Source organism: Fringilla coelebs (assembly GCF_963513975.1).
Source record: "Fringilla coelebs genome assembly, chromosome: 3".
NCBI classification, from domain to species: Eukaryota; Metazoa; Chordata; class Aves; order Passeriformes; family Fringillidae; genus Fringilla; species Fringilla coelebs.
In genome coordinates this window covers 44950305-44969610 of record NC_140030.1, presented here as the reverse complement: position 1 = coordinate 44969610, position 19306 = coordinate 44950305, and the positions used below count along the sequence as shown (strand labels likewise).

Genomic DNA, 19306 nt, shown 5'->3' with positions numbered 1-19306 from the left:
TCACTATCCCTAGGTAGAGGCATGCATACATTTATGAAGGGAATCTTCATAACACAGGGGTTTACAATAAAGATATCGATCCTGAGGGATATACATTCCATATCTCAGGGGTGGGTAGGGGGATCCCCACTAATAGGACCTAGGAGTGTGTAAAGATTTTAAATATTAATTTGACTTTCAAGTTCCTGTATATGCTGATTACTAGTCCAAGGATGTGATAGTTGTCCTCTCTTCTTATTAGTGTATCTTTTATATGTGTCAGTACATGCTGAGAGCAAAGAATAATGGTTGTATTTCGCCAAAGAAAGTAAATAAATACTGTTGGTGATCAAGGGAAGAAATGTTTCCAGCCCTGCAACTAGCACAGGGAAGGCTGTGTTAACAAATGAGAAGGCAGTCCTGGCTATACTATATATCTTTGATGGTGCAATTAGCCCACACTGATGGAGCAGGGAGATACTGCAATGGCCCAGATTACACAGCCTGCTGCTGCTGCTATCTGTGGCTGTAGGTGCCAAACACCACTGCAGCCATTATTTGTGCTACAAGGAACAGGGATTTACTGGAGGCTACAGAATATTCCATGGATTGTAATGAAATCTGGCATGTCACCAAGCCACATCCGGCAAAGCATCAGTATTTTACTGCTGAACAGATTTCTTGCAACACCCACCATTTCCCCTTTTCCTGAAAGAAGCTCTCTGTGCTTGCGAATCTAAATAAATTCCATTACATTAGTTTTGTTAAGGAATATATTCAGTGCAGGTAGCACAGTGTGCAGCTGCAGTGCCAGCTGCAGGTTGAGCTCTGGGGGGGCCAGAGCCCAAGCCTGAGCGCCAGGCAAGAGGCTGGGAATGGGCACTGATCCTTTCTACAACAAAGGACACAGGGTGACCAGATACCCCCAACAATCCCCAGACTGTGCTTAGAGTGTGAAGGTATACAAGGTAAAAAACCCAGGGCTTCCTTTGTTCTGGATCCCTACTCAAAGGCATCAGCTCGAGCTGTTGTTTTGTTATTTATTTATTCCATCATGATGAAATTATTTAAATGGGATATCTGAGAACTCTGTTATGGAAAACCTGGGGTCGAGCCAGTGAGGAAACCCGGTCTGATTGTGTGAGTGTGGGGTGTGTAGCTGTGGAGGGGCTTTGTCCCAGCTCAGGTGGTACAAGAGTGACTGCCAGAGCCATTCTTAGATGTACAGACAGGGAAGATTCATTATAAAGTTTCTCACTCGCAGGTTTGAAGCATCAGACACGTACTAAACAAAGAGTTTTACAAAGGTGCTATGCTATCAGAGGGATTCAGTAGGCTAAAAATTGGAAATGAAGGATGAGAGGTTTCTGCATCTGGAGCACTGTCCTTGGACAAGCCACGGGGGTTGGTGAGTTACCCATATCTCTGCCGCGCTTTGCAGCCCTACCAGGAGCCACAAACATACACCAAGCTCAGCTGCTTTTCTAAGGTGGGAGACTTGCACCAAAGGCAGATATCTCAGGAAGGGCAGTAAAGCCCCATGGCAGAGGTTTTGCTGCAATAAGCTATAGTGGGCAGTTCCCAAACAGCAGGCAGTCCCTAAGCACCAATACATGAGAAAGGAAAGCCCATGGAGAGGAAGGAGTTCAGTCTCTCGAAAACAGCTCAGTGGAAATCCAGGATGCAGTCTGGAGGCAGACCAAAGTGAGATGGTTGGAGGTGACCATTTGCTAAGTCCATTGGATCTGAGCTAGCAGGAAGCTGCTGGGTCATCCAGCTCTATGCTGCGCTGCAGGGCAATTTCAGTCATTGTGAAGTCTTGAGCTGCTGTGTAACTCAGCTGGAATAAGTAAGCAGATTAATGGCCCAGACCTGTACCATATTCTAGGCAGAAAACCACCGATTTTGACATACACAGCACAGTAACTTCACAGCCAGAATCATCATGATATGTTCTGTGAGCAAAAGTGTAATGAGGCTGCTGATGAATGGAGTACTGACAAGTACAGATGCAATACAACACAAAAAACAGTACTACAACACAAATACCAATAGTTTTCTGAAAGTGCTCATAAACTGGAATTTGTATCTTTCCGTTTCATAAAGGCCACATCCACACGAGTTTGCCCTCATACCTGAAAATACTGAATTATATTCACACAGAAGGCAGTAGTGATTACACAAACCTTTACTTATTCTGATTTCGAATTCGGAGACACCTCCTTTTCAATGGTGGCTCCAGATCCTCTGGCCCTGTGCTGAGCATTGGCGTTGAGATAATGCACGGCGCAATAGCAGTCTTTTCTGCTGGTTTTGGCACAGGCTGGATCACGCAACCTGTCTTGGGCAGCATCCTCAAAGCATACGCATGGTCCTCGTCTGCTGGATTGTTAAGGTTCGGGTCCTGTTTGTCTCCCCCAGCCAGGGGCTCCTCCCCAGCCTTCTTGCCAGCCTCTCCCTCAAGGTGGCAGTTCGAGGCGCAGTTGTTCTCCTTCACAGACTCCAGCTCGCTCACCGCCAGCTCCTCCGGGGACTGGGGCTTTTTCGGCTCCTGGGGCGGCTCCGGGTTCTTGGAACCCTCTGTGCTCTTTGTGCCATTCACAATGACGTTGCACACCGCTGCGCCAGCTTCCAGTCCTGGCGTGCCAGAGGCCAAGGAGACGGGACAGCAGTGAGCTCCGTCACTGCACGGTAACGTTTTTGAGTCAACCGGGCTGCAGTTGTCCCTGCAGTCACTGCAGTTCCTTTTGTCTGAGCTACCAAAAGCCAAATTTACAACACTGTTAGGTTCACGTTCAACTTTCACTTGGGCGTGCAGAGCCCTGTGGATGACATTGTGCAGCCTAGACCGGTGGCCTACTGTTAGGTCTATCACACCATCCTGTGGACCCTGTAGCACACTGGGGAAACCAAATTTACTGTTCGCTGGACTACTAGGTCTGACAGTCAAATCAACAACTTCATTTTTACTGTGCTCCTGAAGCACTTTAGCTTGATTAAGGGACTGGCCTGAGCAGCTCGGTGATGAGTCAGAGGATTTGGATGATCCTTGCTTTGACTCTCGAGGGGATGAAGAGCTATTGGCTGGCTTTGCCCCAGGCGTCTCGCTGGAGGTACTCGGAATGAAGCTTTCGCCATTGCTGGAGAAGCCGTTGGGGGGTTTGGAGTCGTTGATGTGAGGGATGGGGATGGGGATGGGGATGGGAACGGGCAAAGGGACAATGACAGGATATGGCACTAGTAGAGTTGGGGGTGGCACCAGTGGGGCAAGGGATGGCAATCCAAAGTTCATCATCTGTGGCATAGGCATAGGACCATTTGGCATCATGCTGACAGGGGGGAAGGGAAGACTGGGCAAAGGAGCTCCGGGAGGGGGAGGCGGCAACAAGCCAGGAGGATTCCCAGGCATGGTAGGTGTTGTGGGGGGATGGATATGGGGGGAAAGCATTGGCCTGTGCATGGGGCTAGAGGTGGGACCCATATTTCTGGGACCACCTGGTGGGGGACCAATTCCAGGAATCATAGGATTTGACAGAGGGCTGTTAGGATTTGAGGCATGGTGAGGTGGCCCACGAATAAACGGTGGACGGATTTGCTGCATAATTTGCTGTTCCATGAATATGGGCAGAGGAACTGGCCCACGGTTTGTCATCACCATGGGAGGACTGCGAGGAGGGACACCAATTGGAGGCACAATGCTAGCAGGTGGCTGGACAGAAACTGGTGGAATATTTGGATTCTCACTGATGGGAATAGGTTTGGGAACTGGCGTGGGGATTTTAGTGACAGAGCAGTTGGCAGTGTCAGACGGAGAGGCAGTGGTAGACGCTGATGGTCCAGGGCCTTGAATTTGGCCAGCTGCAGACGCTGGGGATGGGGCTTTTCTCCGAGCATCTGCTAGCGGTATATTCCAAGAATCTGGAGTCAGCAGCTGCACCCCAGTGCCTTCTGCTTTATTTTCGACTGGAGGATGTAATGTACTGCACAGTCCAGCTGGAAGATTGGCCTGTGTCTCTTTGTAGAAAATGTCCATTTTGTACTGATTGAGACATTTTGCACTGCAGAACTGAAGCCTTCTTTCCCCGTCCCCAAAATCCAGATACTCTTTTGTGTGTCTTATGTGCTTACACCAGTCACATACCTACAACACAGTAATAAAATCAAATCAGGTAAGAAAAGCAATCTTCTCTTCATAGTGTTATTTTAAAAGTAATTTTTCAGTTGCTAAACACATTATTTTTCTAACAGGAAAAAAAAAAAGAGTTACATTTGTGAAAACTGCCCCGTTTTTTTTCCTCCCGCATATTAATGAATTGAATGCCACTCCCTTTCCTGGCTCCCATGATCTCAGCTCTACCTTATACAACGCTTTATATGTCTTAAACCCAAAGCACAGAGAAGAATCCTCAGCTGGCATAAACTGTTATAACACGCATATGTAAGCATGCAAAGTCCATATGAGCATGGCTGTGATCACTCCTTGGTGGTAATCTAAGCACGCCTGTGCCATCTGAGATGCCATACTACACAAGGAGTGTGAGAACTGGAAAAGGACTCAGAGAATTGCTGGAAATGAAGGCAAACCATTCTCTGCTGAACTGCAGCGCACAGTAACATTTAGTATTCTACCAAGGGTATCAAATAATAAGCTGGAAAGTGTGTGATATTTCAAAATGGCATCACAAAGCAAAAAGTATCATTGATTCTTTGCACTTCGTTCCAAGGAGAAACTTGGAAAAAGTGGGGATATTTGCGTAAGGTTCGAATAGTCCCAATTTGTGATGTTTCAGCAAGCTGGAATTATTTTCTGAGCTGTTTGCCCACTCTTGTGTACAAGTCACTTTGAGTAAAACTTCTTGGCAAGCAAGGACCTGTTTAGCAACTCCTCAAATACTACGGCAAAAAGTTTGCATTGCAGGCTCAATTTTGTTTTGTTTCTCTGCTTTCCATTTAATCCTTTTTTTGTGTTGCTATTGGTGTGGTAAAGGCACAGCCAATTTTTTTTTAAAAATAAGGCTGCAGAACTAATTAAGCTGTGAAAGGTTTTCCCAGTTGTAAACCACTAGACACCAAAGTTCAAAAAATAGTCATTCTAGGCTTCAGAATCCATTACTTCAGAGAAATTATTGTGATTTCATTAACACATTAATTTTGCAACACCAACAGCTCTCACAGATGGTGAAGACATGATCTACAATTCAAATATGACTCTTGTTTGCACAAATGCCTTTCCTTCATATGGCATTTTAAACAAGAATTAATATGAGTAATCTTGCCATAGCTATAAACAGATAAACAGATGTCAGATTTTTCAGAGCCTCACTTTTTTGACAGAATTTTACACACACAAACCCCCCCCCCCATTTTTGTCATTTACATTAGTTCTCAAAATACTCCACTGACAGAGATTTTTGGTGCTTTCTAGCAGCATGTTGAGCCTATGACCATGTCATAATATATCCTGGTATTGTTTGCTCTGCCTTTTCCAAATAGCCCATATTAGCTTGTTTTGAAATGACTCTATCTTTTTACAAAGGAAAAAAAACACACTAAAAAACCCCAAAGAAGACTATGATTGTGAAAAGACTGCATTAAAAGGATAATTAATTTTAATAACTATTGGCCATATAAACAATTCAAAACAACATATGCTGGGCATCTGATTACCCATCTCATTTAACTCTCAGCTTTCCTTTAATATAAACAGTGGCGACATTCTTGAGTTTTCAGTAATATATCTTTAATGTATATAGACACACACACACTATATGCTATGGCTATTAGCCCATTTAACTCCTCCACCTTTTGGCTACCCTGTCAGGTCGCTGTTTGTTTCCCTCCTGCTCCCCTCCCTATTCACACACACAGGCACACGCTCCCTCTCTTTTATCCCAACATTTAAACCAAGCTAAATAATCAGTTGAGAAGCAGCAACCCCTAAGTCAGCCCTGAAGTTTGCAAATGCAGGACCCAGATTTTTAGCTTGGGCATGCAGACACTGTGCCCTGTGAGGTAAAGCAGAGGGGCTGCTGGTGCTGCTGGGCACATGTGGCATCAGCAAGGCTGTATTTCCAGCATGGTGCCCCATGGTAAAAAAGGAAATTTCCTGGTGCAAACAAGTCCAGCCCTGCATTGAACACACAGTGACGCTGTCACACCCTAAAATGTGTGGGCAAAAAGGCTGTGAAACGCACAGAAGTGCTGAGATGAATGCCTGCACTGCCATGGTGCATGCATCCCCCCAGGCATGGGGCAGATGGTAAAGGGGGAGTGCAGCAAGCAGGGCAGAGGGGACAATCCCACTTCCAATAGCTCCTGGATTTTATCAGGTATCAGCCCTCCACAGGAAGGCTGAGTGGCCATCACAGACAGCCCTGGAGCTTGTGCTGCAAATAATGCAAGCACACAGCAGTGGTACCAAACCATCCTGCACGTTTGGCACGGCTGTGGGTTTTGCCACCCACCTGGCAAGGCAGCACGCATGATGGAACCATCCTATAATCAACCTCCTGAAATTTTCTGGCTTGCCACTGTTTTCAAAGCAGACAAAAGGAGAATTTGTGAGTCTACACTATGAGGTAATAGGATACTATTTAACTCAGTAGAGCTGCTGCATTTACCTTAAAGTCATTTCTGAGTGAGAGCTCACTGCTGTAGCCGCAAAATGCTATCTATTTTGCATGTATGGAATCACGATGTACTCCACCACACTCTTCCTGCTGCTCGCAGAGTATGCTCTTGCCCCAAGGGCTGGCAAAGGTGCAGAAGGTCTCCACATGTACCCCAGGAGCTGTACAAAGAGATACTAGGAGCCCCCAGACAGCTCCTGAGGCAGGCTGGGGCAGGATGAAGCCCACCCTGGCCCATCAGCATCTTTTTGCAGTGGAAAGACAAGGAGGAGAGTGCCTCAGAGGTGTCTGCAGACAGGGATGGAGCAGGACTTCATGTGCATCTGCAGTGAAGACTTGCCCTTCCTTTGGGACAAGGAAGTAAACCACCTTGTAAGCCCGCTGCCAAAAAAGAGCCTGAGAAATATGAGAGAGTAAACCCAGTCTCCTTTCTAGGAAGAGCCTGATCCATGACCTTAATTAAAGAGACTGAAAGAGAAATACAGCCCCGCAAAAAATTGTGGCATCTTTTCTAATAATTTAGTTTTATTAGTTAGCATTTGAAAAATTCACTGAAACACTCCACTGTATTATTGCTGTATTGATCTGTTTATCTCCAGTGGACTCCTGTGTCTCTCCTGGCTAAACAAATATTTTCCCTTCCTTGGTAAAATATTTAGAAATCCTGCTTACAAATTCTCTACTGATTTCTCCAGTTTTCAATAATTCGGTGAGGAACAAGAAACTGTGCCGCACTCACATATCGATCACAGACCCTTCTGTATATTTTATCACTAAATAAAATTAATTAAAGCCAGAGAAATTAAAGGCAGAAAATCTATTCCTCTGAATACCCCGCATAGACAAAATATTCAATAACTATCTCATTGATTTCATGCAATAGCTCAAAGTGTTGAAGCTACAACATCAGTGAAAAATGTCCATCTTCTACATTCAGGCATTTCATAATTTTCTTTTGTTTTTTTCTTTCATTCTTTTTATTTACATGAGCAATCAGTCTGTGCTGCTTAGTTAAGACAAAAGGTATAAAAATGTGGGACTCATATGCAGGTAATATGCAGGTAATGTGATACCTTACAATTCCACACTAAAAGGCAGAAAAACAGTCTCTACAACAATGAGGAAATTAGTAGAGGAGAAAAAAATATCACTTAAGAATTAATGAATCAAGTCTGTCTTACAGAATTGATCATTTAAGATGAGGTCAATGAATTTATGATACAAATGGCTGTATCACTAAAGGTGATAAAATGCAGCAATATCATTCATTTTACATCTAACTAATGATGTGCTCAGAGTAATTACAGATTTCTTCTAAAAGCCTACACTGATTAGTTCAGATGTGATAGGTAAAACATATTTCTTTCCATTCAATAAAATAACATTTTCTTATCTGTAGAACACATAGCTGATGTCTTATCTTTTTAAGTACTTGCATTCTGTACAGAACATCACTGTTCTTCACAACCAGCTCAGAATTTCTCTGCTCATGTATTCCCTTTCCTTCCCTTTTCCAGCCTCATCCCTTCCTTTCATTGTACAACCAAGAGAAGAGCTAAACTGTTGCAGAGTGCTTATTATTGACACTGCCCATTAGATTTGGTAGTGCCTACACACGGGAGCAGCTCCCTAGGTTTCAGTGGGATTAGTCACAAGCATTAATGCTGTAGGATCACATTTGGAGGGCCTGACCCAGCACCAGTGGAAAACAAAGAAGCTCCTCTTTAATGCAATCCATCGGCTTTGGGTCTGTTGCTTAACACTGGCCCCTGCTCACCCTGGAGTCATCAAGAGCTTTGTTCCCAACCTCAACAGCAGCAGAGGCACAGACAGGGGTTTTGGAAGGAGCTGCAGGAGAAATACCCGGGAAGAAAATGAATGCAGTGAGACCGAGTTACAGACATTTCCTAACACACATAGGCACAGCCACCATTTTGTACATTTCTACCACGAGGAAGTTGGACCAGTCAGTAGTGGTGTCACTGACAAGGAGCATGAACATTTTCAAGATAGAGGGTGAAAACTTGCAAGGTGCTAACAGATCTCCTATGCACCTTCATTTCCCTTGGAAAACACTTCTAGGACTGCTCTGGGAGAAGCAGACTTCACACCATGAATGCCAGAACATGAATCCTGAATGACAGAAAGATCAGTATTAAGATAACGGCCTATCTCATTCAGCTGCAACGAAACAACCCTCAAGAAGATTAAATTTACCTAACTGGGGCATATCCAAGGCTAAACAGAATGAACATTCCTTCAGTACATTTAATGTATTTATATTTCGGTGGCGGGTTGCCAGCATGCTACTTATAAGCTCAATGACTTGGTATCATTTATCTGCTTTCCTGTGAAACACACAGCAAGCTACACCAGGAGACAACTCAGAAGACACTGCATCAGCAGAAACACAACTCATGCCTGATATGGGAACACTGAGGAAGCCAGGACTGAGAGATCCCGTAACGCTCAGATGTCTCTAATACAAAGAGTGGGAATAAAGCCATTCCTGTTGGCACCCATATCTTTATTTTGATAGAAACACCCAAAGTGGAGTCCAGACATGGCTACAAGGCTGCCTCGCAGGCACAACACAGGATCCTGCTGTGCCCAAAAGGGCCTGGACTTCAGGCACCAGGTAATTAATACTTAAATCAATTGCCTGTCAAATGCAGGCACAAAGTTCACACATTGGTGCAGTCCACCACTAACTTTTGAAGAATAATCTAGTACCAGACCCTACTTCATTAAGAAATACACTTGGTAAAACCTGTTTGCAGAGGTATTTACATCAGCCCTAGAGAAACCAGGAACAAGTAGCAATGGAAAAAACCCTGCTGTGATGAAAGAGACCCTGTGCCTCTTACACAATGCTTTGGACAACTATCAGCTCCATGGTAAAACTTAGCAAGAGGACAGAAAGTGGTCACAGGGCAAAGACGTGCCATTTTCCGCTTCTCCAGAACCAGGGGGTGACTGACAAAGCTCCTCTCCTTGCTCAGGACAATGCCACTGGGGTATGCCTTGCACTAGTGAGGGCTGAACCACATCTGAAGACCAGGCTTTTATCAAAGATGCTGAACAGATGCTGAAGATTATCAAAGACTCACTTCTTGGCATAAAATCCATGTATTTTACTTTGCTGAGTAGTTCCTATTTCCTTTTCTCACTGTGGTATCCAAGCGCTGTCTCTTTATATACATTCAGGCATATGTTCTGACTTCACAAACACCACTGCACATTTCCCATATCCTGTTCTGGCCCCGGTTGCCTTTCCTTTTAGCCCAGACTGGTCCTGGGAGGGTCTGGGAAGATGCCTGAAGTTTCCAGTACTGCCACCTAGCCAGGATGTGCGAGGCATGGAGGGAGAGGCTCCCACCCCATCCCAAAAGCCACAAGGAGAGGACACAGTGCCACTCTCCTCCTGCCTTGCAGCCCAGCGAGAACCCGACACACCAGCCATATCTTTTTCCACAAGGGCTCAAGATTTTTGAAGTCTGCCAAACATTGGACACAGCAAAAAATTTAGAAATTAGGAAGTGGCTAGAAGCACACATACAGAGGTTTCTAGCATACAAGCCAAATGAGTCACAGCTAGTGTCGTAGCACACAGCTCAGACACACCCTTTGCAGAACACCCAGCAGCCGCCGCAGCACGGACACCCAGGCACCTTGAGACCCGACTGTGAGCACTCCCAGCAGAACACCAGGGGAAAATTCAGTCACTCAGAAGGAAAGAAACCTAGGTCTGTGTGTCCTGCTATGTACCTAACTGTCTCTAAAGGAGTGTGAAACCCCTCTCTGCTGTCCTTGACAGCTGCCCAAGCTTATTGGGCAATGTGGCTATCTGCAGCCTCCCTTCTTTTCTCCATGTATCCATCAACAAGGCTTCTCTTCAGAGTAGTCGCCTAAAAGGTAATCCCCTCATAGATCCCACCTGCAATGCTAATTCTGCAAATGGCCCTGTTTCTGCAGTCTGTTGTCTGATTAAGAGCATAAAAACTTCGGGGCAAGAGCTGTACCCCAAGTGCTAATGTATCCAACACTTGTGAACACAGAGAAGCTCTGGCCCCAGTGGAGCTCTGGGTGAGACTAAGACTTTCTGTAAACATCAGTTTGGGTCTGTATCAATCTTCATCTCCTCTTCTGCTCACCTTCGGAGGATAACCTGCTGCAGAACAGCCCCTCAGGAGCCAAAGCCCCCATCAGGCTCTGAGGGCACCGCTCAGTTCTTAGCACACACACCGATTTGTTTGACACAAAGATTGTTCCAAGGTATTAAAGTTCCCTTATAGCATTTCCTGGCTCAGAAAGGACAAATATGAAGAAGAGCAAGGTAGGCACACTGCCATGGCAGTTGAGAGGGTGGGCAGGTGAAGATCTGCAGAAGGACACGACCATGCCCAGAAGAATGAGGTCAGAGTGAGGAAGAGGGGGATAATGTGTTCCACCCAGAGATGATGGAAAATGGCAAACTCCTTGGAGAGGAGCACATATAATAATCAGCACAATATCCTAATGCTGTTGTGCTTTTTTCACAGCTAATTGAGTTATCATAAAAGGTATTCAGCTGCCAGCACCCAGCGCCAAGAGATAGAGTGGGTGCAGCCTTGCCAGAAGCTGCTGTCGCTCACCAGCGTGTCCCACATTTCTCTACTTGATCCTCCTCCAAAACACCCACGCTCAGGCTTCCTCCTGACAGGGACCAGGTAGCCTGGGGCACAGCAGGGCTTGGGCAGGGCGTGCAGGGTCTGCCTGTCCAGCACTGCAGCCGCCGCGTGCTGGCCCATGGGGCTGGGGGCTCTGTCTGGGGCTCCCTGGCAGGCATGCAGACTGTCCCTGAAGGGGGAGGGCAGTTCACAGTGTCTACTTTGAAGACAACTATGACTAAGTCCCAGCTGTCATGACTGGGAATTGATGCTCTTTCACTACCAAATGTCAAACAATACTGTAACAGGCATAATCCTAAGTGCGGCTCTAAGCAGTTATCCAGCCTCGATCACCATTTTTGATGTCTCATTGTAAAACATTCAGCATGTTTATTGTGGCAAGATTTTTCTATCCAAGATGGCTTGTGATAATTTTTTTTATACTGATTGTTCCATTTGAATGGAGTGATTATTATAAAAAACAAAAAGAATCATTCCAGCTGAAACCTGCTGCGAAGGAACCCCGAGGCAGGCTCTAACACACTGTGAATGTGGTTACAATATAGCTCATAGCGATGCTAGGTGTGAAGGAAAACAGATTTTTACAATGTTTGGAGCTTTGTGTAAAAACAGTTGACAAAACAGAACACTGCAGTTGCCTACAACTTAAAACTGTCCTGTGACAAGTTTCTCTCTGTTAAAAAGATACGAAAGCTTGCGTGCCTGATTGTTTTTTCTTTCCCTGATGTTACTCTCCTGAACATCTTGTCCTTTCAAAAATCTTTACCAGTTTTCTGAGTGAATACTGATTTTATGTCATTTAAATGCAAGACTCACTCTGTCTCCATTTTTCATCCTAATTATGCAAAAGTCTAAGCTACATGAAGCATAAGGAGAAAATAGAGTTATTTGGTAATTAATGGCTAATGATAAATTGATTCAATTTTTTGAATCATTGCAGTTGTCATCTGTGGTATTTAAAACACAGGGCTTTTCAAAGCCCTTGGGTTCCTTTGTGTTGGGGGGCTTTTTAATGTTCCCAGTCAAGAAGAATGAATGTGAGTTATGCTAATGCCCGATGGAAATCCAGGTTGGGTCTTATTTCATCAGAGTGGCTACATATTTTATTTTGTATATAAACAGCTGAGCACTGTGTTTTCACCTTCAGTCTGAGGCTTTGAAACCACAGAAGGAACTTTGGATCTAAAAGCACTGGTGAAACCCAAAATATGATGGGCGAAACTTCAGGGAAAATGACTGTACTGTGAGGTGGGGCTTGCCAAGAGGGAAGTTCTTCTCCCCAGAAACGTTCCTGGCTAAAATAACACAGAATGGGACAATAGCAGCATTTAAATCTAAAATCTTTAATGTAAGGTTTTTACAGGGGTACTATACAAGAGCAGATTAAAGGGCATGTCTGTATGGCTGTTTCAGTACTGGCTAAGTCCACCACTGCAGCAGTGACAAAAGTCCTAAATAAAAGGAATGTGATGCACAAAATAAATAGAGGGTAAGAACAGGAGAGAGAGCTGGGGGTTAAATGCCCTCAATAGGTCAGACTGTCTGTCTCACACATTTCAGAAACATCTAAAGAAAACCTCAGTCTGAATGCCCTTTCCACAAGGGCATGCCATGGGTTTCCCATGCCTTGGAAACCTCATCCCACACCAAGTGCATTGGCCTTTGAGCATGCAAGAGTCTGTGGGGCAGAGCAAACCACAGTTCAAGCCATCAAGTCCCACACTCAGATCCTGAGCTCTCATCAAGCCACATCACACAGAAAGCCCAAAGAAACAGTTCCTCTTCCAGACTTACAGTCTGACAGGAGACCATACAACTGTGTCTGTAGCCATCTTCCTTGTGAGCATAATTTGAGGGATCTGCGGAGTCAACTGAGTCTCCACCACGCTGCTCATGGCCCTTAGTTCTTGGGTGGCAGCATGAGAAGCCAGCTTGGCAGAGCAGTGCTGCAAACACCTGCTGGTCAGTCAAAAAGTTTAATTTGGATTAGGTAGGCATTGGTCTCCTTGATGTTCAACACCTGATTTCCAGGCCAACACTTCTCATGATGTGCATTCCCAAATTCCTCTGCTCCTGCCATGATGGTGGGAAACAACTCAGCAGCCAGAAACAAGAACTACATCAAGTAGGGGAAGGTGGGGGTCTTGGTGAACTACAGCCTGTGCCTTTCCACAACAGGAGGTTTTGCTTTATGATCCTTAAGCTGTTAGTGCCCCAGCAGGAGCTTCACTTCTTCCTAAAGATGACACAAATGAACTTCACCAAACTGCTCTCACTAAAGCTGTGCAAGGTATCAGCAGCGGAGAAGCACTGCAAACACCTTGAGAGCAGGACAAGAAATGTTGGCTTTGAATATTCAGGAAGTCATAAGAAAGAAATTAGAGCCTAGCATCTGGAAAAACATTTCTGGGGCTTAGAAATGCTTCCTCAGAGTGTCCAGGCCCTGTTATCTCTTTGGGGCAGCAGAGGAAGGTTGCATTAGGAAATATGCTCCTTCCTCTTCCTCAGAGAGTGGAAATGCATCTCTTTCCTCAGGAGGACATTCACCTCCATGACCTTGGAGAACTTTCTGTATAACCTACACTCCCACACGTTCAGGAGGCAGCAGAGCAGCTTCTCCATCCTTGGCATGGCCAAGCTGCAGAGTCCCACCAGTGCCCAGGCTGACAACAGGGCCAGCACTTCTGTCATGCCAGGAGCTCCTCACTCCTTTCTCCTTTGGAAAACTGGACTAAACAACCACAGAAGGTTTCTTCTGCAGAACAGCTGCCAACAAGCGCAGTGAGAAAGCCTGTATGCACTAGGCACTGCAGCATTCCCTGCACCTATCCCCAGCAACTGGGAAAAGAAAGGGAGCAACTGACACTGCAAATTCTTCTATCAAATTCTTTTGAGAAATAAAGATGCTGTTAAGCAAAAAAAAAAGCTTAAGGGTAAAAAGGAAAGGGGCACTTTACTAGGCTCAATCAGTATTGACCAAAATCTTTCCAAATGAGAAATCTGCACCCTTAGGAATCTCATGCAACCAAGTCTGCAGATGACTTCAGAAGCCAGATGAAGATTTACTTCTCTAATTAATTCACTTTTTTATTCAGCGTCTGAATAAACAGGTTCACTCATCTTGTTTTCTGATCAAAACTTTATTCTGATAATATGGCAGACATTGTGAGGTGGAAAATTACCCATCTGGCTAGAATTTATAGCTAGGAATATCTTATATGTATTTTTTCCCAGTATATTTTCTTTTTTATATTCAAGAGAATATAAAAATAAAAATAAAACCCCCTGTTACTACTCCAGTTGCTCATAGATTGGTTGACAGAACTATAAATGTAATAATGAGGAGGTTTGAGGGGCAGGTTAAGGTTTTTTGCTAACATATAATGCTTTTAGCCTAAGGCATTGCTGGGGGCCAATACCACTTCACCTGAAACCAAAATCACCACTGAACAGTCATAAAATCACTCAGAGTTCAATGTAATATTACTGGGTCTAGAGAATAGTACTGTAATCCAGATTTGAAATTTCATTAGTCCATAGAATAGGAAGCAGAAGTGCAATCTGAAACCTCAGGGAATCTTTATTTATTACCCCTTATTTGTAATGAGGGGTTCTCGGTCCAATTTCTCCCTCTCACCTATTGCCATTTTACAGTGGTGTAACTCTCTCAGACTGGTGGGCTGTTTCTTCTGATTCACACCTGTACAGGCAAGAAGCTTACAAAATTCAAGTCTCTGGGTGCTTTGAAATATATATATATACACATATATACATATATATATATATGTGTGTGTGTGTTTGTTTTCTCCCTATCTACATAGCTCAGGGATCTTCAATTCTTCAATTTTTATTATTACATGGTAATCTTTCTCATGCAATAATTTTTACAAACCAGGACCCACTACAGTGTAGGAGGTGCTGTAACACATACATCACTGTGGCACGGGCTGCAGCTGAACTGGCTGGGTCTCACAGTCTACCTGACACAGATTCCCTGCATGTTTCCCCACCTTTCCCAAACATATGAAAATCCTAGAGGGACTGCATTAGCCACTAACTTGAAAAAACAACGTTAGGAAAAGATTGACTTGATTAGGGAAAGATTGACTTGACCATTAGTAAAAATGGATGAAAAAATCCCACAAAACTTCCCAAGAGAGGTGTGGCTGGGTTTAGGCTACAGAACTCTGAAGGGAGTCAAAGCTGTTTGAGATTTGAATGCGTGTGATTCACACTTTGAGAACTGCTGGTAATGGTACACACCACCCTGGGTCCAGTAGTATGTTCAGTTTGAAAAGCAGCCCTCTCTCTGGAAACCACATTTGATTAGAACAGCCCTGGGCCAGATCCAAAACCTGCCTGGATCAGGAAAACATGTGTCACATCAGTTTCAGCCCAGGACTGAGACATGTCACATCTCTTGCAGATTGGGCACCGAGAGTGGAATTCATTTTCCCATTTCCTCTGGAGTTGGGGCTGGAGAAGACGAAGCCAAGTAAGGGAAATTGCTCTGCCGCACACAGAGGAAACGTTCTGAGCCCTCTACTTTCTCTTGCTGCAAGGCACTGATCCTGGCTGAAACCCAGAGCCCATTGGTACAGACCCAGCTCCCCTTCCCCCTCCTAATTAGCACAACATCACCAGTGGAGAGAGGCTTATTCTGAGCAACTGTTGGTATTACTCTTGGTCACTCCCACACGGAGCAAGGCAGAATGAAATAATAGCCAGGGAATAGAAGAGATGGGGATTATAACAGTCTGCACATCCCTCAAACAGGGAAAAGGAGGAGAGGAGAGGAGAGGAGAGGAGAGGAGAGGAGAGGAGAGGAGAGGAGAGGAGAGGAGAGGAGAGGAGAGGAGAGGAGAGGAGAGGAGAGGAGAGGAGAGGAGAGGAGAGGAGAGGAGAGGAGAGGAGAGGAGAGGAGAGGAGAGGAGAGGAGAGGAGAGGAGAGGAGAGGAGAGGAGAGGAGAGGAGAGGAGAGGAGAGGAGAGGAGAGGAGAGGAGAGGAGAGGAGAGGAGAGGAGAGGAGAGGAGAGGAGAGGAGAGGAGAGGAGAGGAGAGGAGAGGAGAGGAGAGGAGAGGAGAGGAGAGGAGAGGAGAGGAGAGGAGAGGAGAGGAGAGGAGAGGAGAGGAGAGGAGAAAGATTACTCTGATTCTGGCAGGTATAATTTGCCATGAATATTATGGTCCCTAACTATATGAAACCACGGTTTTTCAGGATTTTAACCTTGAAAATAATAAATGAGGAGTTACAAAGGTCTGAACTGCAGCCTAGAGCCAAACATATGGTGAACTAATGTGTGTGAAAACTTCCTTGACGTCTTCTTCTGCTAATGCCTCTCTTGTTTTACTAAGAACATTCCTGCAGAGAAGCCAGGCTTCCTTTGACAGGAGCCAACAGCTGTGAGGGTGATGGGCAGCAACCAGCTTAACTTAGGTACAACACCTGAGGAAGGGAGGGCCGGCCCTTCAGACACCCTGCTTGCCCACTGTGATGCTCTTCTCAGGCCCGAAACATTTGCTGGTTCTCAAGAAATGCAAAATGCATCTTCTTCCTTGCTGATCAACACCTCTTTCTTTCTAAGTAAGGCATGGAAGTGAAAAAATTATCTTTCCTATTCCAATGAAAAGGTCTTACTTATCCCTCTGTTTGGAAAGTGTTTAGCACTAGAAGGTACCTAACACTAAGCTATTTACATAAATCAAATCTATTCTTAGCAATCCTGGGATCCATCTGGGATAACTCCACTGAAGCTAGTGTTGATTTTCAATCTGAATCATGTAACTGAGAGTTGAATTTGGCACAAAGGATTAATTTCTCACCAAGGAGGGTACATTACAGCAGAAGGCATCAGATGCACTGTTCAGCAGAGAACACAATCACAGAGGACCCTTTAGCAATGCATTGTGTTACTGTAGATGGCACTCCTTCCTTGCCTGGGCGCACGGCGCACACTGCGACTGCACAGATTCTATTATGTAAATGCATCATGCCAAAGCCTTTCATACTTACAAGACCATGCAGATGATTTTCTCCTTGCATGACATGCATGACAAAGCAGCTATGTGGAAGCGGCACACCAGGACAAAAGAAATCAACGTATTTAAACCATCACCCTGCAAAGCTCTCAAGAATGCTTTGCTCTTTAGATTCCTCCTCAAAGATGAACCCAGTCTGTCTTTCTCCAGCCTTCTTCCTCTCCTAGGTCTTCCCACAAAACTACTTCTGACAACAATTTCACAGGGTAGAGCACCACTCGAAATATTCATCAGACCTGCTGAGACCTGGCTGGCAAATGAAGACCTGCAGCCACCACATACAAAGACTTCTAACTGTGTATTTGTTCAATGCAACTCAAGTGCTTGTTTTTCTTTAAAGACCTTTCCTTTACATTTATTTTAACACCCATCCTGGGCCAAGCACTCCTCATCCAGTGACTTAGAGCAGTAGAAGGAAGGTTACATAGCTACAGCATTAGTTGGCATTAGTCATTCTCTGCAAAGACAAAACTGCTGAGTAACTTTGGACAAGGAGAAAGGCAGCCAATGAAATAATGCAAATAGCACAATTTTAGACATTAACTTTGATTGCCCAGCTCAGGTCTGTGAATAGATGTAGGCATCTCGGGAGGGTGGATCACAGCAGGAACCCAACTAAGGCTCTGAACTGGTCCCAGCAGAACTCTGTGTTCATCTATTGTCAGAGGAATGAAGGGAGACCAAGCAAGTCTCTACAGCTGGGAGACTTCTGTGTTCTTTATTTCCAGTATGTATCTTTGATTCTCCTTTTACCACTGGGAGAAGGCTTCCCCAGATCTGCCTAACCTGCTTGGAGCAGGAGGGTTTTGAAATGGGAATCAGGTCCTCTCACAGGTGTGCACGACATCTAGCACAGTCATTCACACAGAGTCGGTGCCTTGATCCACCACCATCAAACAACCAAAGTGCAGCATCCCTGTGGGGCTCTGTCCACCCTTTGGGATCAGAAATCAAGCAGGGCTTTGCTCACACTCTGACTTTAGGATTTGGTTCTCTGTGGCTCATTACAACCATGCACTCGTACACATGCTGTTATATGGGGTGGTATATGGAGCGGCTTATTGCAGGATGCTCCACGGTAGGGGGGAAAGGAAGATGGAGTTAAGTACAGTGCATTTACCATTAGACATGACTGAGAATATTGGCTGTTCTTCACATGTAGCAGGCACATTTGTCACCCTGTGCTATAGGAGGGGATGTGACTAAGAGGTGGGGACATGCCAGTTAACCTCAGGCACTTGTCCAAGCACAGCGAGAGATCTGAGGTATGCACGAGGGTTGAAATTCCATTACAGGTTTTAAATAATTAAACACTACATGTTTGGAAGCTCATTCATTCCTATTACTTTTTAAATAATTAATCTGTATTTACATCTAGTGAACTTCATGGAGCTATACACATAACAAATTTGAGTCAAGTTGCAGAAGAGAGATTGTTTCTGTCTGACAGCATTACAAATGTTTCTGTTGTACACAGTAACTTCAGCTATTAGGGATCAGTCAAAAGCCAAATCCAACCTAGATGCTGTACACCACTGGGGTTTTTTATCAAATTATTCACACGTAATCAAAACACTAAGAGAAACTGTAAATCCCCAGAGGATAAAAATGTGCTTCTTACATCTTAGAATAGTAAAAACCAATTCAAGACAGTGAAATGAAAACTGCATATTTTTTTCCTACTGAACATAATCACTATGTTCAAGATAATACTGCCAGTTTCATGTAACCTGCAGTACAGTCTGATTAAAAAATACTGATCTCAAAGCCTAGAAAAATACATATAACAGAGTAACAGGCTCTAGAACAGGGAAAAAAATCTTTATCCAGAATCCTTGTCTTCCTCAACACATTATTTCCTTCTATTTGCTTATAGTACAAGCTGAACCAGACATTAAACACCCAGCAGGTTTCACCTAACTGAACTACATGTGATGCACCAAAATGAACAACCAACACTGTTGAAAACTCCAAAACAATAGCACTGAA

At 44.6% G+C, this 19306-nt stretch overlaps 1 protein-coding gene across 2 annotated transcripts in view; it reads right to left on the bottom strand.

Moving 5' to 3' along the window:
* The window catches only part of SOBP (sine oculis binding protein homolog), a 113497-nt gene that overhangs the window by 11879 nt on the left and 82312 nt on the right, over window positions 1-19306 (bottom strand). For both annotated transcript variants that reach the window (XM_084203365.1, XM_084203366.1), the window contains one exon: window positions 2166-4120. In XM_084203365.1, coding sequence (XP_084059491.1) covers window positions 2168-4120 — 1953 coding nt within the window. In that variant the 3' untranslated portion in view covers window positions 2166-2167. The remainder of the gene's footprint in view (window positions 1-2165; window positions 4121-19306) is intronic.